The 16,072-nt window shown below is 32.0% G+C and overlaps 1 protein-coding gene across 1 annotated transcript; it reads left to right on the forward strand.

Moving 5' to 3' along the window:
* Positions 1-7,310: 7,310 nt before the first annotated feature.
* LOC124355756 (adenine phosphoribosyltransferase) lies at positions 7,311-13,994 on the forward strand (the record flags this gene model as incomplete). Its single annotated transcript, XM_046806911.1, has 3 exons — positions 7,311-7,547; positions 12,219-12,297; positions 13,514-13,994. Coding segments are annotated over 3 exons (462 nt in total), but the record flags the coding sequence as incomplete, so codon positions are not given.
* Between the last annotated feature and the right edge of the window lie 2,078 nt (positions 13,995-16,072).

Genomic DNA, 16,072 nt, shown 5'->3' on the forward strand with positions numbered 1-16,072 from the left:
CTTTACCCTAGTTTTTAACAATCAAATATAAAAAATTCTAATACAATAAAAGAAAATAAGAATGTAATTATTTTTTAATATTTGTATGCTTTAAAATATAATAGTAAGTAAACCAAAACAAAAATTATTAATATACTGCAAATTTGTAGATGAGTTACAACAGTTTTTGTAGAAGAGTGACTAAAGTGCCATTTTGAGAGGCTGGCGCTTTTTGGCAGTGTAAAATTGGAATTTAATGGTTGGGGAGTTTAAGAAGTTACAAATATGAATTTTATGGGCCTTAAAAGAGATAAGATATTTGAAATAATGTATTTTGTTTTAAATTTTTTTATGTTTCCAGATTTTAAATCTCCTCTTCATTAATTACAACTGGGACTAAGTATTCTTTTTTTAAATCTTTGCCTATAGCTAGAAGTGCAAATTAAACTACAATCTTTTATTTTAGTAAGTTTGACATATCCTTAATTAAGTATAATATTTCGTGAACATCCTAAATATATAATCTTTTAAATTTGAAGTCCTCCACTAGAATTTTACACCTTGTACAGATGGAAGTTTTTTGTATTCTTGAAGCAATGCAACGTATGGGTACAGCAAACTCATCCATCATAAATTTTGGCCACCCTTCCCAGGATTTTGCCAAGGATAACATTAATCATCATACTTAAGAACCAGTTCTCCCAATAATTCTCATTCAATTCCTAATCCAGAAGGATACACCTTTTGTTCTAAATTTTTTGTTAAGGAAGAATGAACATAAATTGTCCTTCAATGAGAGATAAGAATTTTCCATTTTAGGCTGTCCATTTATTTAATGAGATTTTTGGATTCCTACTTCTAAAATCTTTTTTTTTTTCAACTGAATCAATAAGAGTTTATCCTATGGTTTTCCCATTAAATCTTATTTTGACCTTAATGCCTGGCAGAACTTCGAGTTATGATTAGCAAGAAACTTGATTTGCAATCTTTAAAAAAAAGTCAGAGGTGAATGATGTGAACAACAACCTTACTCTTTGTGGTTTTGAGAAAGTTTGAACAAACAAATTTTTCTCGGCTACCAATACAATCATCCCTACACGTATTTTTGCCAATGGCTTGTGTGCACAAATATTTCCAAGTAAAAATTTACTTTAAACTTTTTTTCTCAGGAAGCATTAATTCAATACAAACAATATACTTGTTTTTAAAAACCCAGACTAATTAGCCTATCACTATAGGAGTATAGATTATTACTTAGAAATTTGTTTTTCTGTCATGTCAAGCATAATTTCAAATTTAGTTTTTATAAATAAAAAACAGTATTGTTTGTTTTCATATTTAGTGTCCAGAACATATTTAGTGCATTATTACTTATTTATGGTTTTTTTTTCCAAACTTTGGCGAGACACAAGAGCAGATTGAATCTAATTCTGTTACTCGTAAAAGTGGCGTAGGTCAAATTTGCAGGATACACTTTTGCTCCTTAATATTGAGTCTGGTTGAACACAGCTTGGGTTGAATATTAGTCCCCTTGCATGATTTTAGAAAACAGGTAAAACGTGTTTTCTTTTTAACAAGTTATGATGAGCTGCTGCAGCACATTCTTTCTTTAATGTGTTTTTCACCAAATTACCTACTCTAATTAATTGTGTTTCCCCTTTTTCGAAAACACTTAAACCTTGTTCAATGTAAAAAGAATTTGCAGACATTGGGTCATCTTTGTAGTCACTGCAGTTTCCAAAACCAGCATTCCAATAATCGAGACTGTTATTATTGCAATTTAAAAACATCTTCTCACCATCATAGTTTTAATCTCTTGAAAGGTTTTCCAGCATTCATTGACAATTCTCATGGTTGTTTGCAACTATTAACATTGTATAATCGGAGTGTTTCTTTTATAAGCAATACATATTTTAAACGGACTAAGTAAACAGAATTTTAATAGCATCCCAAACAATTTTGTAAATTTTATTATTGACACACGTTTCTTCTTGTTAAATAGCACAATGGCTTTATTTCATACACACAAAAAAAAAAAAACACTTTAAAAAATAAGGTGTAGCATATTTTTTTTTTTAAATTGCCCTTTTCCCATTCAACCACCTCATCTTTAAGTCCAGGTATTTGTTTATACTAATAATCACTTTTATAGTAGAAACTCATATAAATTTTTTACAGTTTGTTTTTTCAGCTTTGCAGTTTTTAAAAGATTTCTATTTCTTTATTGAGTAGGTTTCAATTTTAATTTCACTTTGCTACTACAGTAATCTTTTTTTGTGGGTACATTTTGTGTGAATGTCTAAAAACTGCCTTAACCTAAAGATTTGGGTGTTTTGGGTGTTTAAATATCTAGGACTGATGTTGGATGCTAAAAGTCTACTTACTTTAAATTTCATTAGACCTATCGGTAGCCCACTAGATTTACTCAGTGGCATTACTAACGTTTTGGAGCTTGTTTTTTCCTAAATGAAAATCTTTTTTTCTCCATACTTGCGTTTGGCCTCTCTCATTGCTGCTTATTTTTTCATTGCATAACACTGTTATACCTGTTACTGTCTTCTTTCTTAATACTGTTTGCTATTCTTTCACTCTCACTGATCTTGTAATCGTTGTATCAGAATTTTTCTTCTCTTGAAATTTTTTTACTCAACTGAAACAGTCATTTGGCTTTTTTCTTTAAACTTCATTCTATTTTTAAAATACAGTATTTTAAGTAACACAAAAATGAGAAGCTTATGAACACTTATACCAGGTTTCCAAAAGAAAAAAAAAAACATACCTTAAAAATAGATAACAACATTATACAGTGCAGCAGTAAATAATTTTCCTGCACAAAAACCAGCTGATGCTTTTTTCTATTTTTCATTTATTTAAATTTGGTCAACTGCTGTTTGAAATTCAAAGGAAGAATTTTTATTTGAAGTAAAATTTAACAGCTGTTGATTTATTTGCATTTTACTGTTTAACAAGTTTTCATTAAAGTAACACATAGCACTACATTATTAAATTGTATATTTTGCTATGATTTCTAAATCCTCCTCCAAAGTTTTATGTAAGTTTATGTTTATATAGTATAGATGTGTCATCTGCAATATAAAATTGTCTGGTTAGGATTAAACCTTTACATTTCCAATTGTCATTGATTCAATATATATATTAAATAGCAATGGACCAAAAACAGAACCCTAGGGCACACCCTCACTTAATAGTTCTGCTCTTTTAGATGTGACCCAAGCCTGATTAATATTTTTTATAACTGACAAACTAAGTAATGATTTCTGTCAAATCATGATGTGTCCCTCTTATTCCATAGTTTTCTAATTTGTCAAAGCAAAAATATTTATATTTTACACAGTCAAAAGCTTTTTTGTTAAATCCAGAAATCACTCCAAAAATTATTAATCCACCCATTTATTATTCCTTTCATTCAGTTATTATCATTAAAATTTGATTAATGGCTGACAAAGTGGAATATTTTTCCTTAGTGAAATCCATGTTGTCTTTTACAAAAAGTATGCTCTTAGCTTCTAAAAAATCAATTAACCTATTACAAATAGACTTGTCCTGCAAAATACTCACTTAGAAATAAGAAGGAAAGAAGTGTCAACTGGTCTATAGTTAATTTTAAATGTCCTGAGCAGTTTCCCTTGTTTTTTAAAATACGGTACAATTTTTTAGAAATATTAATACTAATCTGCAAAAATCCCTGATTTTCCAAAGACATTGTGTTGTATTAATTATATATGACAGAGTGTCCTGCTATAGCCATTTGAAATATTCTTTAATAAAGTTAGTACATATGCAGTCCCAACTAACTGTAAAAAAACTATTCCTCAGATTCTTTATTATTTTAAGAATCCTCTTTTTTTCAGAGGCTGGGTAAAGAAACATGCTTCTTTCAAATCTTTGACCCTTGTAAGAGTAATTGGAATTATTAAACTTAATAGCCAATTGTTCAGGGATGCCCGTTAAAATGTTCAATTAACATATTGGTAATAACATTGGTAGCAGTTATCAAATTATTAGTTTCTTAACGAAATGTTTAGCTACTATTTTTTGTATTTCTTCCTAAATCTCCTGTTTATGATTTGGCATGTATCAGCATTTAAGTTTTTTCCCCCCCCCCCCACCCCCCCCCCCCCCCACCCCCCCCCCCCCCCACCCCCCCCCCCCCCCACCCCCCCCCCCCCCCACCCCCCCCCCCCCCCACCCCCCAAAAGGATTATTACAAGCATGGCGTGTATAGTAACAATAACTCGCCTTACGGAACTCCGCTGGGGGCTATCGCCCCCCAGGGCCCCCAAAGTAAACGCTTGCCAAAAATTCGGGATTAAGCGGAAATTCGGTGACTGGTTAAGTCCGGACATTAAGTAAATGACAAGGAATTTAAAAAATTGAACCTTTTTCATAGATTTTTATTTCCGGATTCGTAAAAACTTTTGACTTTGAGGGCATTTTGCGGTTAAAACCGTTAGAGATAACGACAAAAAGTGACAGGACCTTTCTTGTTGGAAATTTAATTTTGTCTTTCGATTGTGCCCTCAGTGATATCTGATCTACGAACCTATTGGTTTTAGCCAGAAATGAGCACGTGGGAGACAAAGTCTGCACGGGTCAGCTATCTTGAATATTGTTTAGTATAAAACGACATAAATAAAAACCGACCTTCAAGGCAGTATTTTAAAGGTCGAACATGGGGGTTTTAATATCACGCAGGAGACCTATCTAGTCAAGGCGAGAAATTCCACTGGTGTGGGTTGATTAATGTTAAGGAGGGTTAAGACAAGAGGGGGTTTAATTTCGTCAGGATATTTGTCTGGTCATATGAACAAATTCCCCATGGGGGGATGTTAACGTTACCGGGGGATAAGTCTCCAGGGGGTTATCTGGTCATACCAAGGATCTTCCCCAGGGGGGGGGGGGGTTTAAGAGATTTGGTGACTGGTAAAATTCGGACATGAGGTCATGGCAGGAAATTCCCTGGGGGGGTTTAATGTTACCAGGGGGGTTAACACATCAGGGGGTTGAATGTACAGGAGGTTATCAGGTCATACCAGGAAATCCCCGGGGGGGGGTTAATATTACCGGGGGTTAATGACACACTTGGGCCTTTTTTTAGAGGGTATTGTGTCTGTGAACATAATAAATATTCCTCTGTCCCTATATACTATTGTCGCTTAGCTAACGCTCAGCCAACTCCCGAAGTCACTGAACCTTTTCTGTAGATCACGTGATTTCCTAAATCCCGTTTAAAATTGTTTTGAGTTAAGGACCAACCGTTTAGCCGCTATCAAGCCCGGAATGTAAATTTTTAGGCGAAAATGTCCAAATATTTTTCACTTAATCGCGTTTTGCGGTCAAACTAAGGGAAATATAGTAAAAAGTCACTAGACCTTTTTTGTAGGTTCATCTTATTTCCTAAATAAAACTGTTAGTCTTATTTTGACCTCCGACCAATGGTTTTCGCCGCTATCGACCCCAAAAAACAAAAGTTTCGCGTAAAAGTTACAACAAAAATTTGTACATTATAATCACGTTTTTTCCGGCCAAACCAATCGAGATAGGGCAAAAAGATTACTGGACCTTTTCTGTAGATCGCGCAATTTGCTAATTTGATGGGTCAATCAGATTTGAGCTACGACCAACGGTTCGGCCGATAATCGGGCTTGAAACATTATTTTTATCGAAAAAATCTCTGGAATTTCAAATGTTCGAGCGTTTTGTCGCTTAACCATGGTAAGATAGAGCAAAAAGTCATTAGACCTTTTTTGTAGTTCACTTCATTCCTGACCATGAATTTTTCCGTCAGATTCCGAGCTAGCTCCAACGGTTTCGCCCGCTATCGGGCTTACAAAAAATTGCCTGCAGGGGTGAAGAATGCGCGATTTTTTGGGAATTTTTTTGAGGGGGCTTGAAAAATGAAAAAATTCTCACTTTTTCGGGATTTTCCTGGTGGTTACACGTGGAAAGCTATCTGTGTACCAAATTATCAAGTCTCTAACTCCATCTGGGAAAGTAGGTTAGAATTATGTATACGTGTAGTGAGTGGAGTGAGTCAGTCAGTCAGTTACACATGCGGTTGTATTATATATTCAGATATACTCCAATCAATAGAAGTGGTCTGAAGCTCTTATTTGAAGTTAAACATGCTGTGTCAATTTTGTAAATCGAAAGTGCATATTGTCGTAACATCTAGTGGCCCAAATTTGATTGAAAATTTAGTGAGTCATTTCCCCTATCCCAGTGAGATGCTTGAGTATTAGTTGTCTGTTGTATTTACAATGATTTTTTACTGTTGTGTATCCCACATCAAATTCAAGAAAATGTTTTTAAAATAAAAATTATTATTTTTTTAATGTTATCCTTGTTATAACGTTATAATAATCCAATAATTGTGAAATAGTTTATATTTGTGTCAGTTTCATGAAATTATACAGCAACTGGTCAGGTGCAGGAAAAATATGACGTTATGTAAAGTAATAATTTTGAACCTGTTCAATATAATATTGTAACACATACCGTTCAATATACCGTTCTGATTTTTTAGCACGTGGTTTATATCACCCGATGGAACTGTTATTATGAGGCCTACCTAAAACTTACAGTAAGGCATCTATTACTTTATTACATTAATTTCTTGCTCAGCCATATCAGGTATTCCACAACCATTACATATTAGAGCAACTTATGCTATAATTATATTGGAGGATCACATAACACATTTATACAATTACTTTAAAAAATTAATTAAATTACTTTAGTGCTGATATACAAATAAACCTTCAAAAACACTCATATTTACCAAGAATTTACTCTGGAATGCCATGCGGGAGCAGATACCCAACATAGAGACACTATCGTTTCTGAGTATTAGACTTTCTGCAAAGATCTCACTGGCAAGCAGGAATAAAACATACCAAAACTTATATCATTTCATTACATGCTCGATTTTTTAGTGAATAAATTAATAACAAAACAAAGTAACAAAATTAGGGGTGTTAAATACTTAATAAACTTCAGTTTATTTTAAAAGATTTTATAGAAAATTAGAAAAAGTAACTAACTATAACTGTCATACACATACATTAACTACTCTATTCATACACAAATCTATCCTATTTGGTATTCTATCCCCCACCTGTGTCCCAACCTGCACCATCGTGCCTAATGGCATCTTGGGTTATATCTATTTTTGAATTATTTTCCACTTAAATAATCATGGAATAATGTGAAATGTGTCATTAAAACTAGACCAAAATAAGATTTCATAAAAAAGTCATTCACAATATTTGTTATTTGGAAGTTGAACTAATTCAACTTTATGCTTTTCTAGAGACATATTTTCTGTATTGAGAAGTTCTGCAGCATTTCATGCACTTCAGGAACTGTTCACTAGTCATGTGAGGAAACTGGGCGGTGTGGATGTGATAGCAGCACTGGAGTCTAGGGGTTTCCTGTTCGGCCCCACACTAGCTCTGGAGCTTGATTTGCCATTTGTTCCTATCCGGAAGAAAGGCAAGCTCCCTGGGAAAGTCAACCAAGTTGCTTTTACACTAGAATATGGGATTGTAAGTCATGTTATTTTGCATAATCCTTTGAGGACCAGTGTGCGATTTATTGCATGCACAATATTAGGCAACAATGAATAAACTTTTATTCAAATGTAATCTGCTACAAAATACAAAAAAGTCGAAAGGATTAAGTTTACTTTCATAAAAATATAAAGAAAAATTATAAGTAAATAGCAAAATTATCAAAGAACTCTACATAAGCATCCAGAAATATGAAGTCAGTGTAAGTATGCATTATACATTATAGCTGGATGCTGAGTCTGTATTATCAGTCAGTTAAGATTATCTATAATCTGTTATTTATATATTACATCATCAGTATCATAAATATATATGTATATATATATATATATATATATATATATATATATATATATATATATATATATATATATATATCTGACAAACAGATTACTGTCATCAGAAAATCCACGTTCATGATCTACTTCACTGCTATGATCTCCAAATATTTCTTTTACAGATTAAAACACTTACTACTTACATTGTATGTCTTAATTTTATAAAACAAACAATAAAGTATGGCATTACAGTAATAATAGCCTTTGTTAAAAAAGAAACAATGGCAAGCTTGTGAACAAGAACAACAGCAGTTGTTCCAGTTGACCCATGTGATATTTTAAGAGAAATTACTGCAAGATCTGTAATAAAATTTCATTCAATCTTGTGATTTTTTTGTTGTATTTTGTTGCAGATTATATTGAAATAAAAGTGTATTTAAAACCCTCATACTTTTACACTTGTATTATCGTACAAAATACCTAGACCATGTTATTAGTTATTATTAAATATTGTGCTCTTTGTTTGTGTTGCTGTACTTTATGATTAGTAAATACCTAATTATTTGGAATTAATATATAATAAATCATAAATAATTGGTAGTAGTACGTTCAATTATTTTATTTTATCATTGTTCTGGTTTTCATCAAAGCAATTACAAAATTAAAAGTTCTTATGACTGAAGGGATTGACTTTTTTACGAATTTGGTGTAACGTTTGTTGTTATTATGAAATATTATTCAGTCGAATTTTGTGGTATTCATTTTGTTTATGGGGTATTTTTTTGCCCTGAGGGAAAAGGACAGTTTGTCCCCGTGCTTAGTCGTAGAAGGACCTTTGCGCCTCCCTTACTTTAATCTTGTGTCCTCAAAGTCTGAGGCTTTTGCAAAATCCAATCAGATTTGAGGGCTCCTGTTCTCTGATGTCCTTGGGGCTGAGGAGATACGCTCTTCAGAATCTTTTCCGAATTGTTTATTTTATGGGTTAGGTTACTGAAATGTTGCTGACACAAGGCAAAGCAATAGTATTAATACTAACAAAGGCCACGATAATTTTTAATAACCGATGACGAATTTAAGTAATTTAGTATGACAATAAATACGCTCAAATGGGTTTTAAATACACATGTATTATATTTTAGAATATAAATACTGCCAGTAAACTACATTTCAAAATTAATAAATGCGTTATAAACTATATAATTTTATTTATTGTGCAGAGAAGTGGCTCTAGTAACTACAGAATGCACGTACTATCCTAACTAAAGTTTTAATATTTCAGTTAAAACAAAATGCCCGTGCACCTTTGATGCTTATTGCGGTTGCCAAGGAAGTATTTATAAACAACCTTCACTCTGCGGCAGGGGGAGAGGAGCGCACTTTGTATAGCTCCGACCACCTGCTCCTCTGTTTTACATCTCCTACAGAGCCATAACCAAATATATCCGTGGCGTGTATTACTGCTTTCTCAGTTATCACGTGTGCACGTGTAAATGTTATTTATCTGAACAGCTTATTTGTTTATTTTGTGTCGTATGCCATCTTGCCCCTTTCTTACATAAGCTATTTGTAGCAGCTAGGTTGTGATAGTGTTGTGATTAGAAAATATACTCATAATTAGTAGTTTTTAAAACTTTTCAGTTTAGTTACATTTTAAAATGAAATTTAAATTTATTTGAAATAAATTTTTATTTTTATCAATAATATATGCTAATTTTAAGAAAAATGCCCTGTTTTATACTTTTTTTTGCTATTATTTTTTTATAATTTCAGTTATATTAAAAATTAATGTCAAAATGGCACTTACTTCAAAAATACAGCATGTAGCAGAATAAATGTTATTTATCTGAACAGCTTATTTGTTTATTTTGTGTCTTATGCCACCTTGCCCCTTTCTTACATTTAGCTATTTGTAGCAGCTAGGTTGTGCTAAAAAAGTCAATGATTCATCTTATGTTTGTGATTAATATAATTTTTATCTCATCAGTACTTTCAAAAATACAATTCGCTGTATTATTTAGTTTTAAAACTAATGTTTCAGATTACTTAACTTTATTAACCCTATATCTGGTGCCATGTAAGAAGTTCAATATAGTCATGCTGTTTTTAACACTTTGCAAGCCTTTTTTTAAATTGCCAAAAATAAAACTATTACTTAAATAATTTTTTGTCATACACAGTATTTTTGTTACAAAATATAAAGTACAGAGTTTATAGTACTAATACATAGAATACATCATATTTTTATATTGAAAAAAGGTTTTTTGTAAGAGGAATGAAAAAGTTGTCCGTTAGGGGTGATAAGACATCTTTAATAAGAAATTCAAGATATAAAAAATGACCACAGTTTAATAAGTTATAAGACTATGTAATTATTGTTGTGCCAGTTTCTAAGATGCACTAAAAATGATTTTGTGAATGAATAAAAATGAAGGTGTACATCAAAAAGCATTCCATATCACTACAAAAAAGTATTTATTCTTTTACTAAAATAATTGTAATGAACATTAATAGGAATTGTTGTTTTAGCGTCATATTTAAAAAATTATGTCATTAATGTACTTTAGGGGAAGAAATAAAACATAACATTTATGAAATTAGCATGATAGATAAACAATAATAATTAAATTTCCAATAATAAACAGCATGTACCTATTTAAGTTGCGTGATTTCTAACAACAAATTATAGGCTAATATAATTTAGGGGTTTTTATGATATTGTATGTTTGTAGCACAACTTATATGGGAAAAGTACATATGTATGATATACTATCATAGGATAACAAATAATAAAATAATAACACCAAAGAATATAATACATTTTCTAAATTACACAAAACAATTTTAAAACGTGAAAATACTGGTTAGTAATATTAATGTGTGTTTTACTTTTAATTTGGCCTCTGTTCAATTAGCATGCATTGGGAGATTAAAAAAATTATGTTTTGCCAAAGTTAAATTTATTTTCTATTTCTTGAAAGAATAAATGACAAACCAATTTCTTTTATGAAGCTTTACTGGTTTTACACGTGTTTGCACCATATACGGGGCCTGCTGTATGGTTACAGGTGTATGCTGTACCTCGCGTGGTAAGGTGGACGTCAATAAAAGAATAGCACTAGTTAAAAGATACATTCCAATTTGCTTCCTGATGGCTATAAATCAATACATTTAAGCATTCCTACACATATGCAGCATTTTATTGAATTATAAATGTACACAATAAACTAAAACAAGACAATGCGGATATTCCTGTATGCCACATTTACCATAATTTTGATTGTACAGACACATTTGAATGATGCACTGTAAGCGTTAAAATGTAACTATTATAAACTGTATTATGTAAAATACTGTTTTTAGTTTAAAATATAGATATCAGGTTTATAAGGTTCAATAAAGAAATTAATCTGCTATAAATAAGAAATAATGGCAAGTACCAGTCGATACTTACCTACCAATATTTGGATATTCATAAATGTTAAATTGTAATTAGTATTTTATATACCGTATTCATTGCACACAAAGAAAGAGGATAAAACCTATTTATAATCATTTATTGGAATCTCTTCTGTTGATTGGTACCAATGTATAATGTATAATTGGTACCAATAACTCTACTTTACATTGCTGAATTAGCAAGTGGGCCGAATCAACACTGGATTGTTGCTTATTGAAGACAGGGTGTTGTATAAAGAGAGTGATAGGGTTAAATATTGTGAGGTGGTTGGTTTTTAGTTTGATCATGATCTGCTAAGATTGTTGTAACTGTGTCTGTTGCTCATATGTGTATCCAGTTGTAGAAGTCTCTAGCAGTTTCTCCTGGATATCTCCTGTGTTATTGATGTATTTTCCTTGTTTGCCTAAATATCTTTGATTTTAGCTTCTGTACCAGGAGATTTGAATAGGAACTTATTTATTCATGATTTGGATATTTTGTTTCTGTTTATTGCTTTCAAATTGTAAATCATTACCAGCATCTAAAGCTAAAGTCAGTTAGGGTGTCTTGGTCAGATTCCTCTAGTTTCCATGGTTTGTAATAATTTTGATTTGAGTTCCAAGGTCTGATATCTAATTGCCACACTTGGATAAAAAAAGAACATCCCAAAACCGTATTTTATTGGTCTTGACTGTTATGCAGTTATTGTGAGAGTCCGGGACTTAACATTCGACTTGGCAATCCTTGTAAGATATTCTCTAAATTAATAAGACATTAATACTATTAAGAATATAATCTGTAACAATGGTCATCTTTTCATTAATGGAAAAAAGCATAATGCAAGCAAAGTTTCTAATTCATATACTTTTCCATTTACTAAGTCCTTGACAGTTGATTATGTATAAAATTCTTACATTTATATTATTTGTGTAGGATACATTTGAGATACAAACAGAAAGTATTCTTCCTAGTCAAAAAGTGGTGCTACTGGACGACCTGCTGGCCACTGGAGGTAAGTTGACAATAATTAATTGGCCTAACGAGGTAGCATATTGATAAAACATGGTTATTTAAGTAATATTTAAAAGATATTTTAAAGAGTCATTAAAAATAAACTTTTCATTATTTAGAGAAAAACAAATTATTGACATAACATCAATTTGGAATCAGGAAAACCAAGTTTCAGAAACCTTGGATGGAACGCAGTACAGAGCTGGTGTGTTCTGTCCAAGGACTATAGACTACTGATAAGTAAAGTTAAGCAAGTTGGTATTTCTAGCTATTCTTTAAAAGATTACTATATTCTTTTATTTCAGATTGTAAACAAAGAACTGTGGTTTACAAAAACTAACATAAATTTAATTTTGGGTAGGATACAGTAAAGACTACTGTTTCTCAGGGCCAGTGTTACTTTTAATCTTTATTGTTAAACACCTTTATAATGACACAAGACACAAACCAACTTTAGGACAACTGGAATAGTAGTAATGTGCGTCCATTGCAATCAGTGTGTTAATAAATACTTTTTAAAGCATATTGTAGGGTTTTAATTTATTTCTTTGTTTTGAATGTGGAATTTTTTCTATTTAATATCATATTATCTTTTAATTCATCATTGTACTTCATTGTCAATTCTTGTTTGTTCAAAGTTTTTTATTTATAACACTGCGTGTTTTTGTTTAGTTTTTATTGTTGGTTTAATATAATTTGTCTCTGCCTATCTAAGTTACAGCTTTTCATGCAGAAAATCTTTTTGTTTGTCCTGTGACTCGCACCTAGTTTTGTACTACTTATTTTTTACCATCTTACAATTTCTTTATGGTCAGCATTTCCCTTTGCAATTCCTTATTTTTTCCATTTTGTTTCTTTATGTTATATATACTTCTATTCTGTCCACATTGCACATTTAAAAATTTCCTACCAGAGTTGTGGAAAATATGAATTCTTATAAATTTCCTGGAAGAGAGCTGATTATTTATATTTATATTAAAAGCTGAAATAAGGGGTTTTGACACTTACAGTCTTTTATAATTTTACTTTTTAGCTCATAATTTTAAGATAAAGAAAATGTGTTGAGTATATATTATTTTCTTTTATCTTAAAATTATGTGATAAAAAGTAAAGTTAAAAGTGAAAACCCCTATTAGCCCAATATAAATTGCTTTTATGTATTTTTGGCTGGAAATTCTTATGTTCCATTAAATGTAATTAATTGTATGTTTGTGCAGGCAGTTTGGCAGCATCGTGTCAGTTGATTACACAACTTGGGGCCGAGGTTGTGGAGTGTCTCGTGGTCATAGAATTGACAGATTTGAAAGGCCGAGACAAAATTCCAGCTCCTGTACATTCTTTCATTCAAGAGACAGAAAGCTAGTCAGTAGAGATATTCAGTCAGTTTAGTCAGTAATAATTTTACATTCCACAATTTGTGATATTGTAAGTTTTTGGTGCATTCAAAATATCAACTGAAGTGACTAACACTAAGTCAGGTTAATATAATATAAGACAATATTAACTTTTTAATAACACTATTAGGTCTGTAGTTACCATTTTTTAACTACTACATTGTAACTCATTTTAAGATTTTTTATTGTATCATTTACCTCTTTCTGATCCATTCCATTGTTATTATGAGTCTAATTTTTTTTATTTACCATGATTTCATTTTACTATTTGAACATGTATACTGAATGAACACTTATAAAAGTCTTTACTTGTTTATTTAACTCTCTCCTGGGCATTCATCTCCAATTACTCAGAGGGGGAGCCTGGTGCTTAAGTCCAATTGCCCCTTATCATCACCAACTGCTTTATCACTGCTCTCTGCTTTGAGTTACTACCATACGGCTACTTTCAAAACTGCTAATGGAAATATATATTGACAGTACTGTGGTCCTCATTCATTCAAGTGATATGTGATTCTATCTAGTAGTAGTATATAAAACGTTTTATTGATCACTTCATTAACAGGTATTTATTTATTTTTCATCACAATGCCATGTAAAGTTGCTATCTTATAGAATTATTGGATGTATTAGAACTTCCTGAAACTAATGTTTTACTGACATATTAACAATATGTTCTTACAGCTCTTTAAACAACACATTTAATGTTATTTTAATATAACAACATAAAAACATTTGTTTGTATAAGTCAGTTTTTGTTTAGATTTAATTTACCTTAGGCTTAATAATTTTCAAATGCCGCAATGTTATAGATACCTTTATAATATTTACAACAATATATAATATGTAAACAGTTTTGTTTTAAGAGAGTTGTTACAATAATAAAAATATAATAGTGTCCTTCCACAGCAAAGCAGCCCTATCAATTCAGCCCAGTAGCGTGAAAAAGTAATTCGACCGGGAGAGGGTTAATATCATGGTAAATATCATTCTCGTTTCTGAATAACTGAATTATAGTAGATTTCAAAAGTGTTGCCTTACTACTTGAAGGCAATTTAAAAGGTTACAAAAGAAGCATTCACTGATTTAAACCTGTCTGCTGTGGTTCTCAATATTCACAAGAGTCACAGATTTATTAACACATTCACTGCGGGTGACGAGCATGCTCGTCATGCGAAAATGGCGCGCCGGGCAGTGGACGAGCGAGCTCGGCATACGGCAGCTGCTTTCATATTGCCTCAGTGTGAGCTGAGCAGTTGCCCAGGAAAGCTGTAACACTCATAGCGAGGTGTGCCTGTTTCGGTGAGTCGGTTGGTGCGATTCGTCGCCAGTTCGCCATTTTCGTTTGTTGTGTATGCTTTGCGATATTGTGTGAGTGGATTATAGTGTCTGTTGACTGTGTAAGTGTATGTACTCATAATGGAGGAAGACGATAATGTTATTGACGATAATTTTTCATCTGATGAAGACAATGAGTCGAGTTCGAACAGTTCTAGGGACGGTGAAGGCGGCGTCCCCCACCCTCAGTTGGCCACCCCACCCCAATACGTGTAATTGATGTACTATTTACGTGTCATTCATGTACTATATACGTGTAATTCGCGAGTGTTTGTGCCGAAATCTAGTGCTCTGCGAGCACATACAACACGGGGACCGGCACCCAGTGCGGATGACGAGCAGACTCGGCACGGACATGACGTCACCCGTTCCGGCCAACGAAGCTTCTGGGATACCTTGGACAAAATTCCCGCATTTTCTGTTGCCGGTAATTTTGTCATCCGCAGTGAATGTGTTAAGTTACTTTTTTTGAATTATGAGTATTCAAGAAATCTGGAAAACACCAAGATTGTTCCATACATAACTGCCCAAGAATGCCAGAAAAAAATGCTACTTTTGTAATAGTTTAATAAAACTTGCAATGGTTTGGTTAAACTTTGATTATAAAGAAATAAGTTTATTCCAAATGTTTTCTCAAAATTGATAATTTAACCCTTTTAGTGCTAAGGGGTCTGGCGCATTGCCATACCCAAGAGTGCTATGCATTTTAGTGCATATATGCAGAGTTTTAGTAAATTCCTTACTATTTCCTTATTTGAGGTCATATCTTATTACATTTTTTTTTGTATTGAAGATAATTAAACAATAAACCGAAATAAATACAAAAACATACATTTGTACATATTTGGATTGTTATAAATAAATTTTTCTTTATAATATAAATTTTTTTTATAATTTCTTTTCACTTTGGCATACAATTTTAGTATGTAAACAATTTTATATTATTTTTCTGAGGCTACCATCAGAAAGAGCAACTAAAACTAAACAAATTACATATATTTGATTTTATTTTTACACAACAAATAAGAAGTGTGGATTAAAAAT

The sequence above is a fragment of the Homalodisca vitripennis genome, chromosome 2 (assembly GCF_021130785.1).
Source record: "Homalodisca vitripennis isolate AUS2020 chromosome 2, UT_GWSS_2.1, whole genome shotgun sequence".
Classification (NCBI taxonomy): Eukaryota; Metazoa; Arthropoda; class Insecta; order Hemiptera; family Cicadellidae; genus Homalodisca; species Homalodisca vitripennis.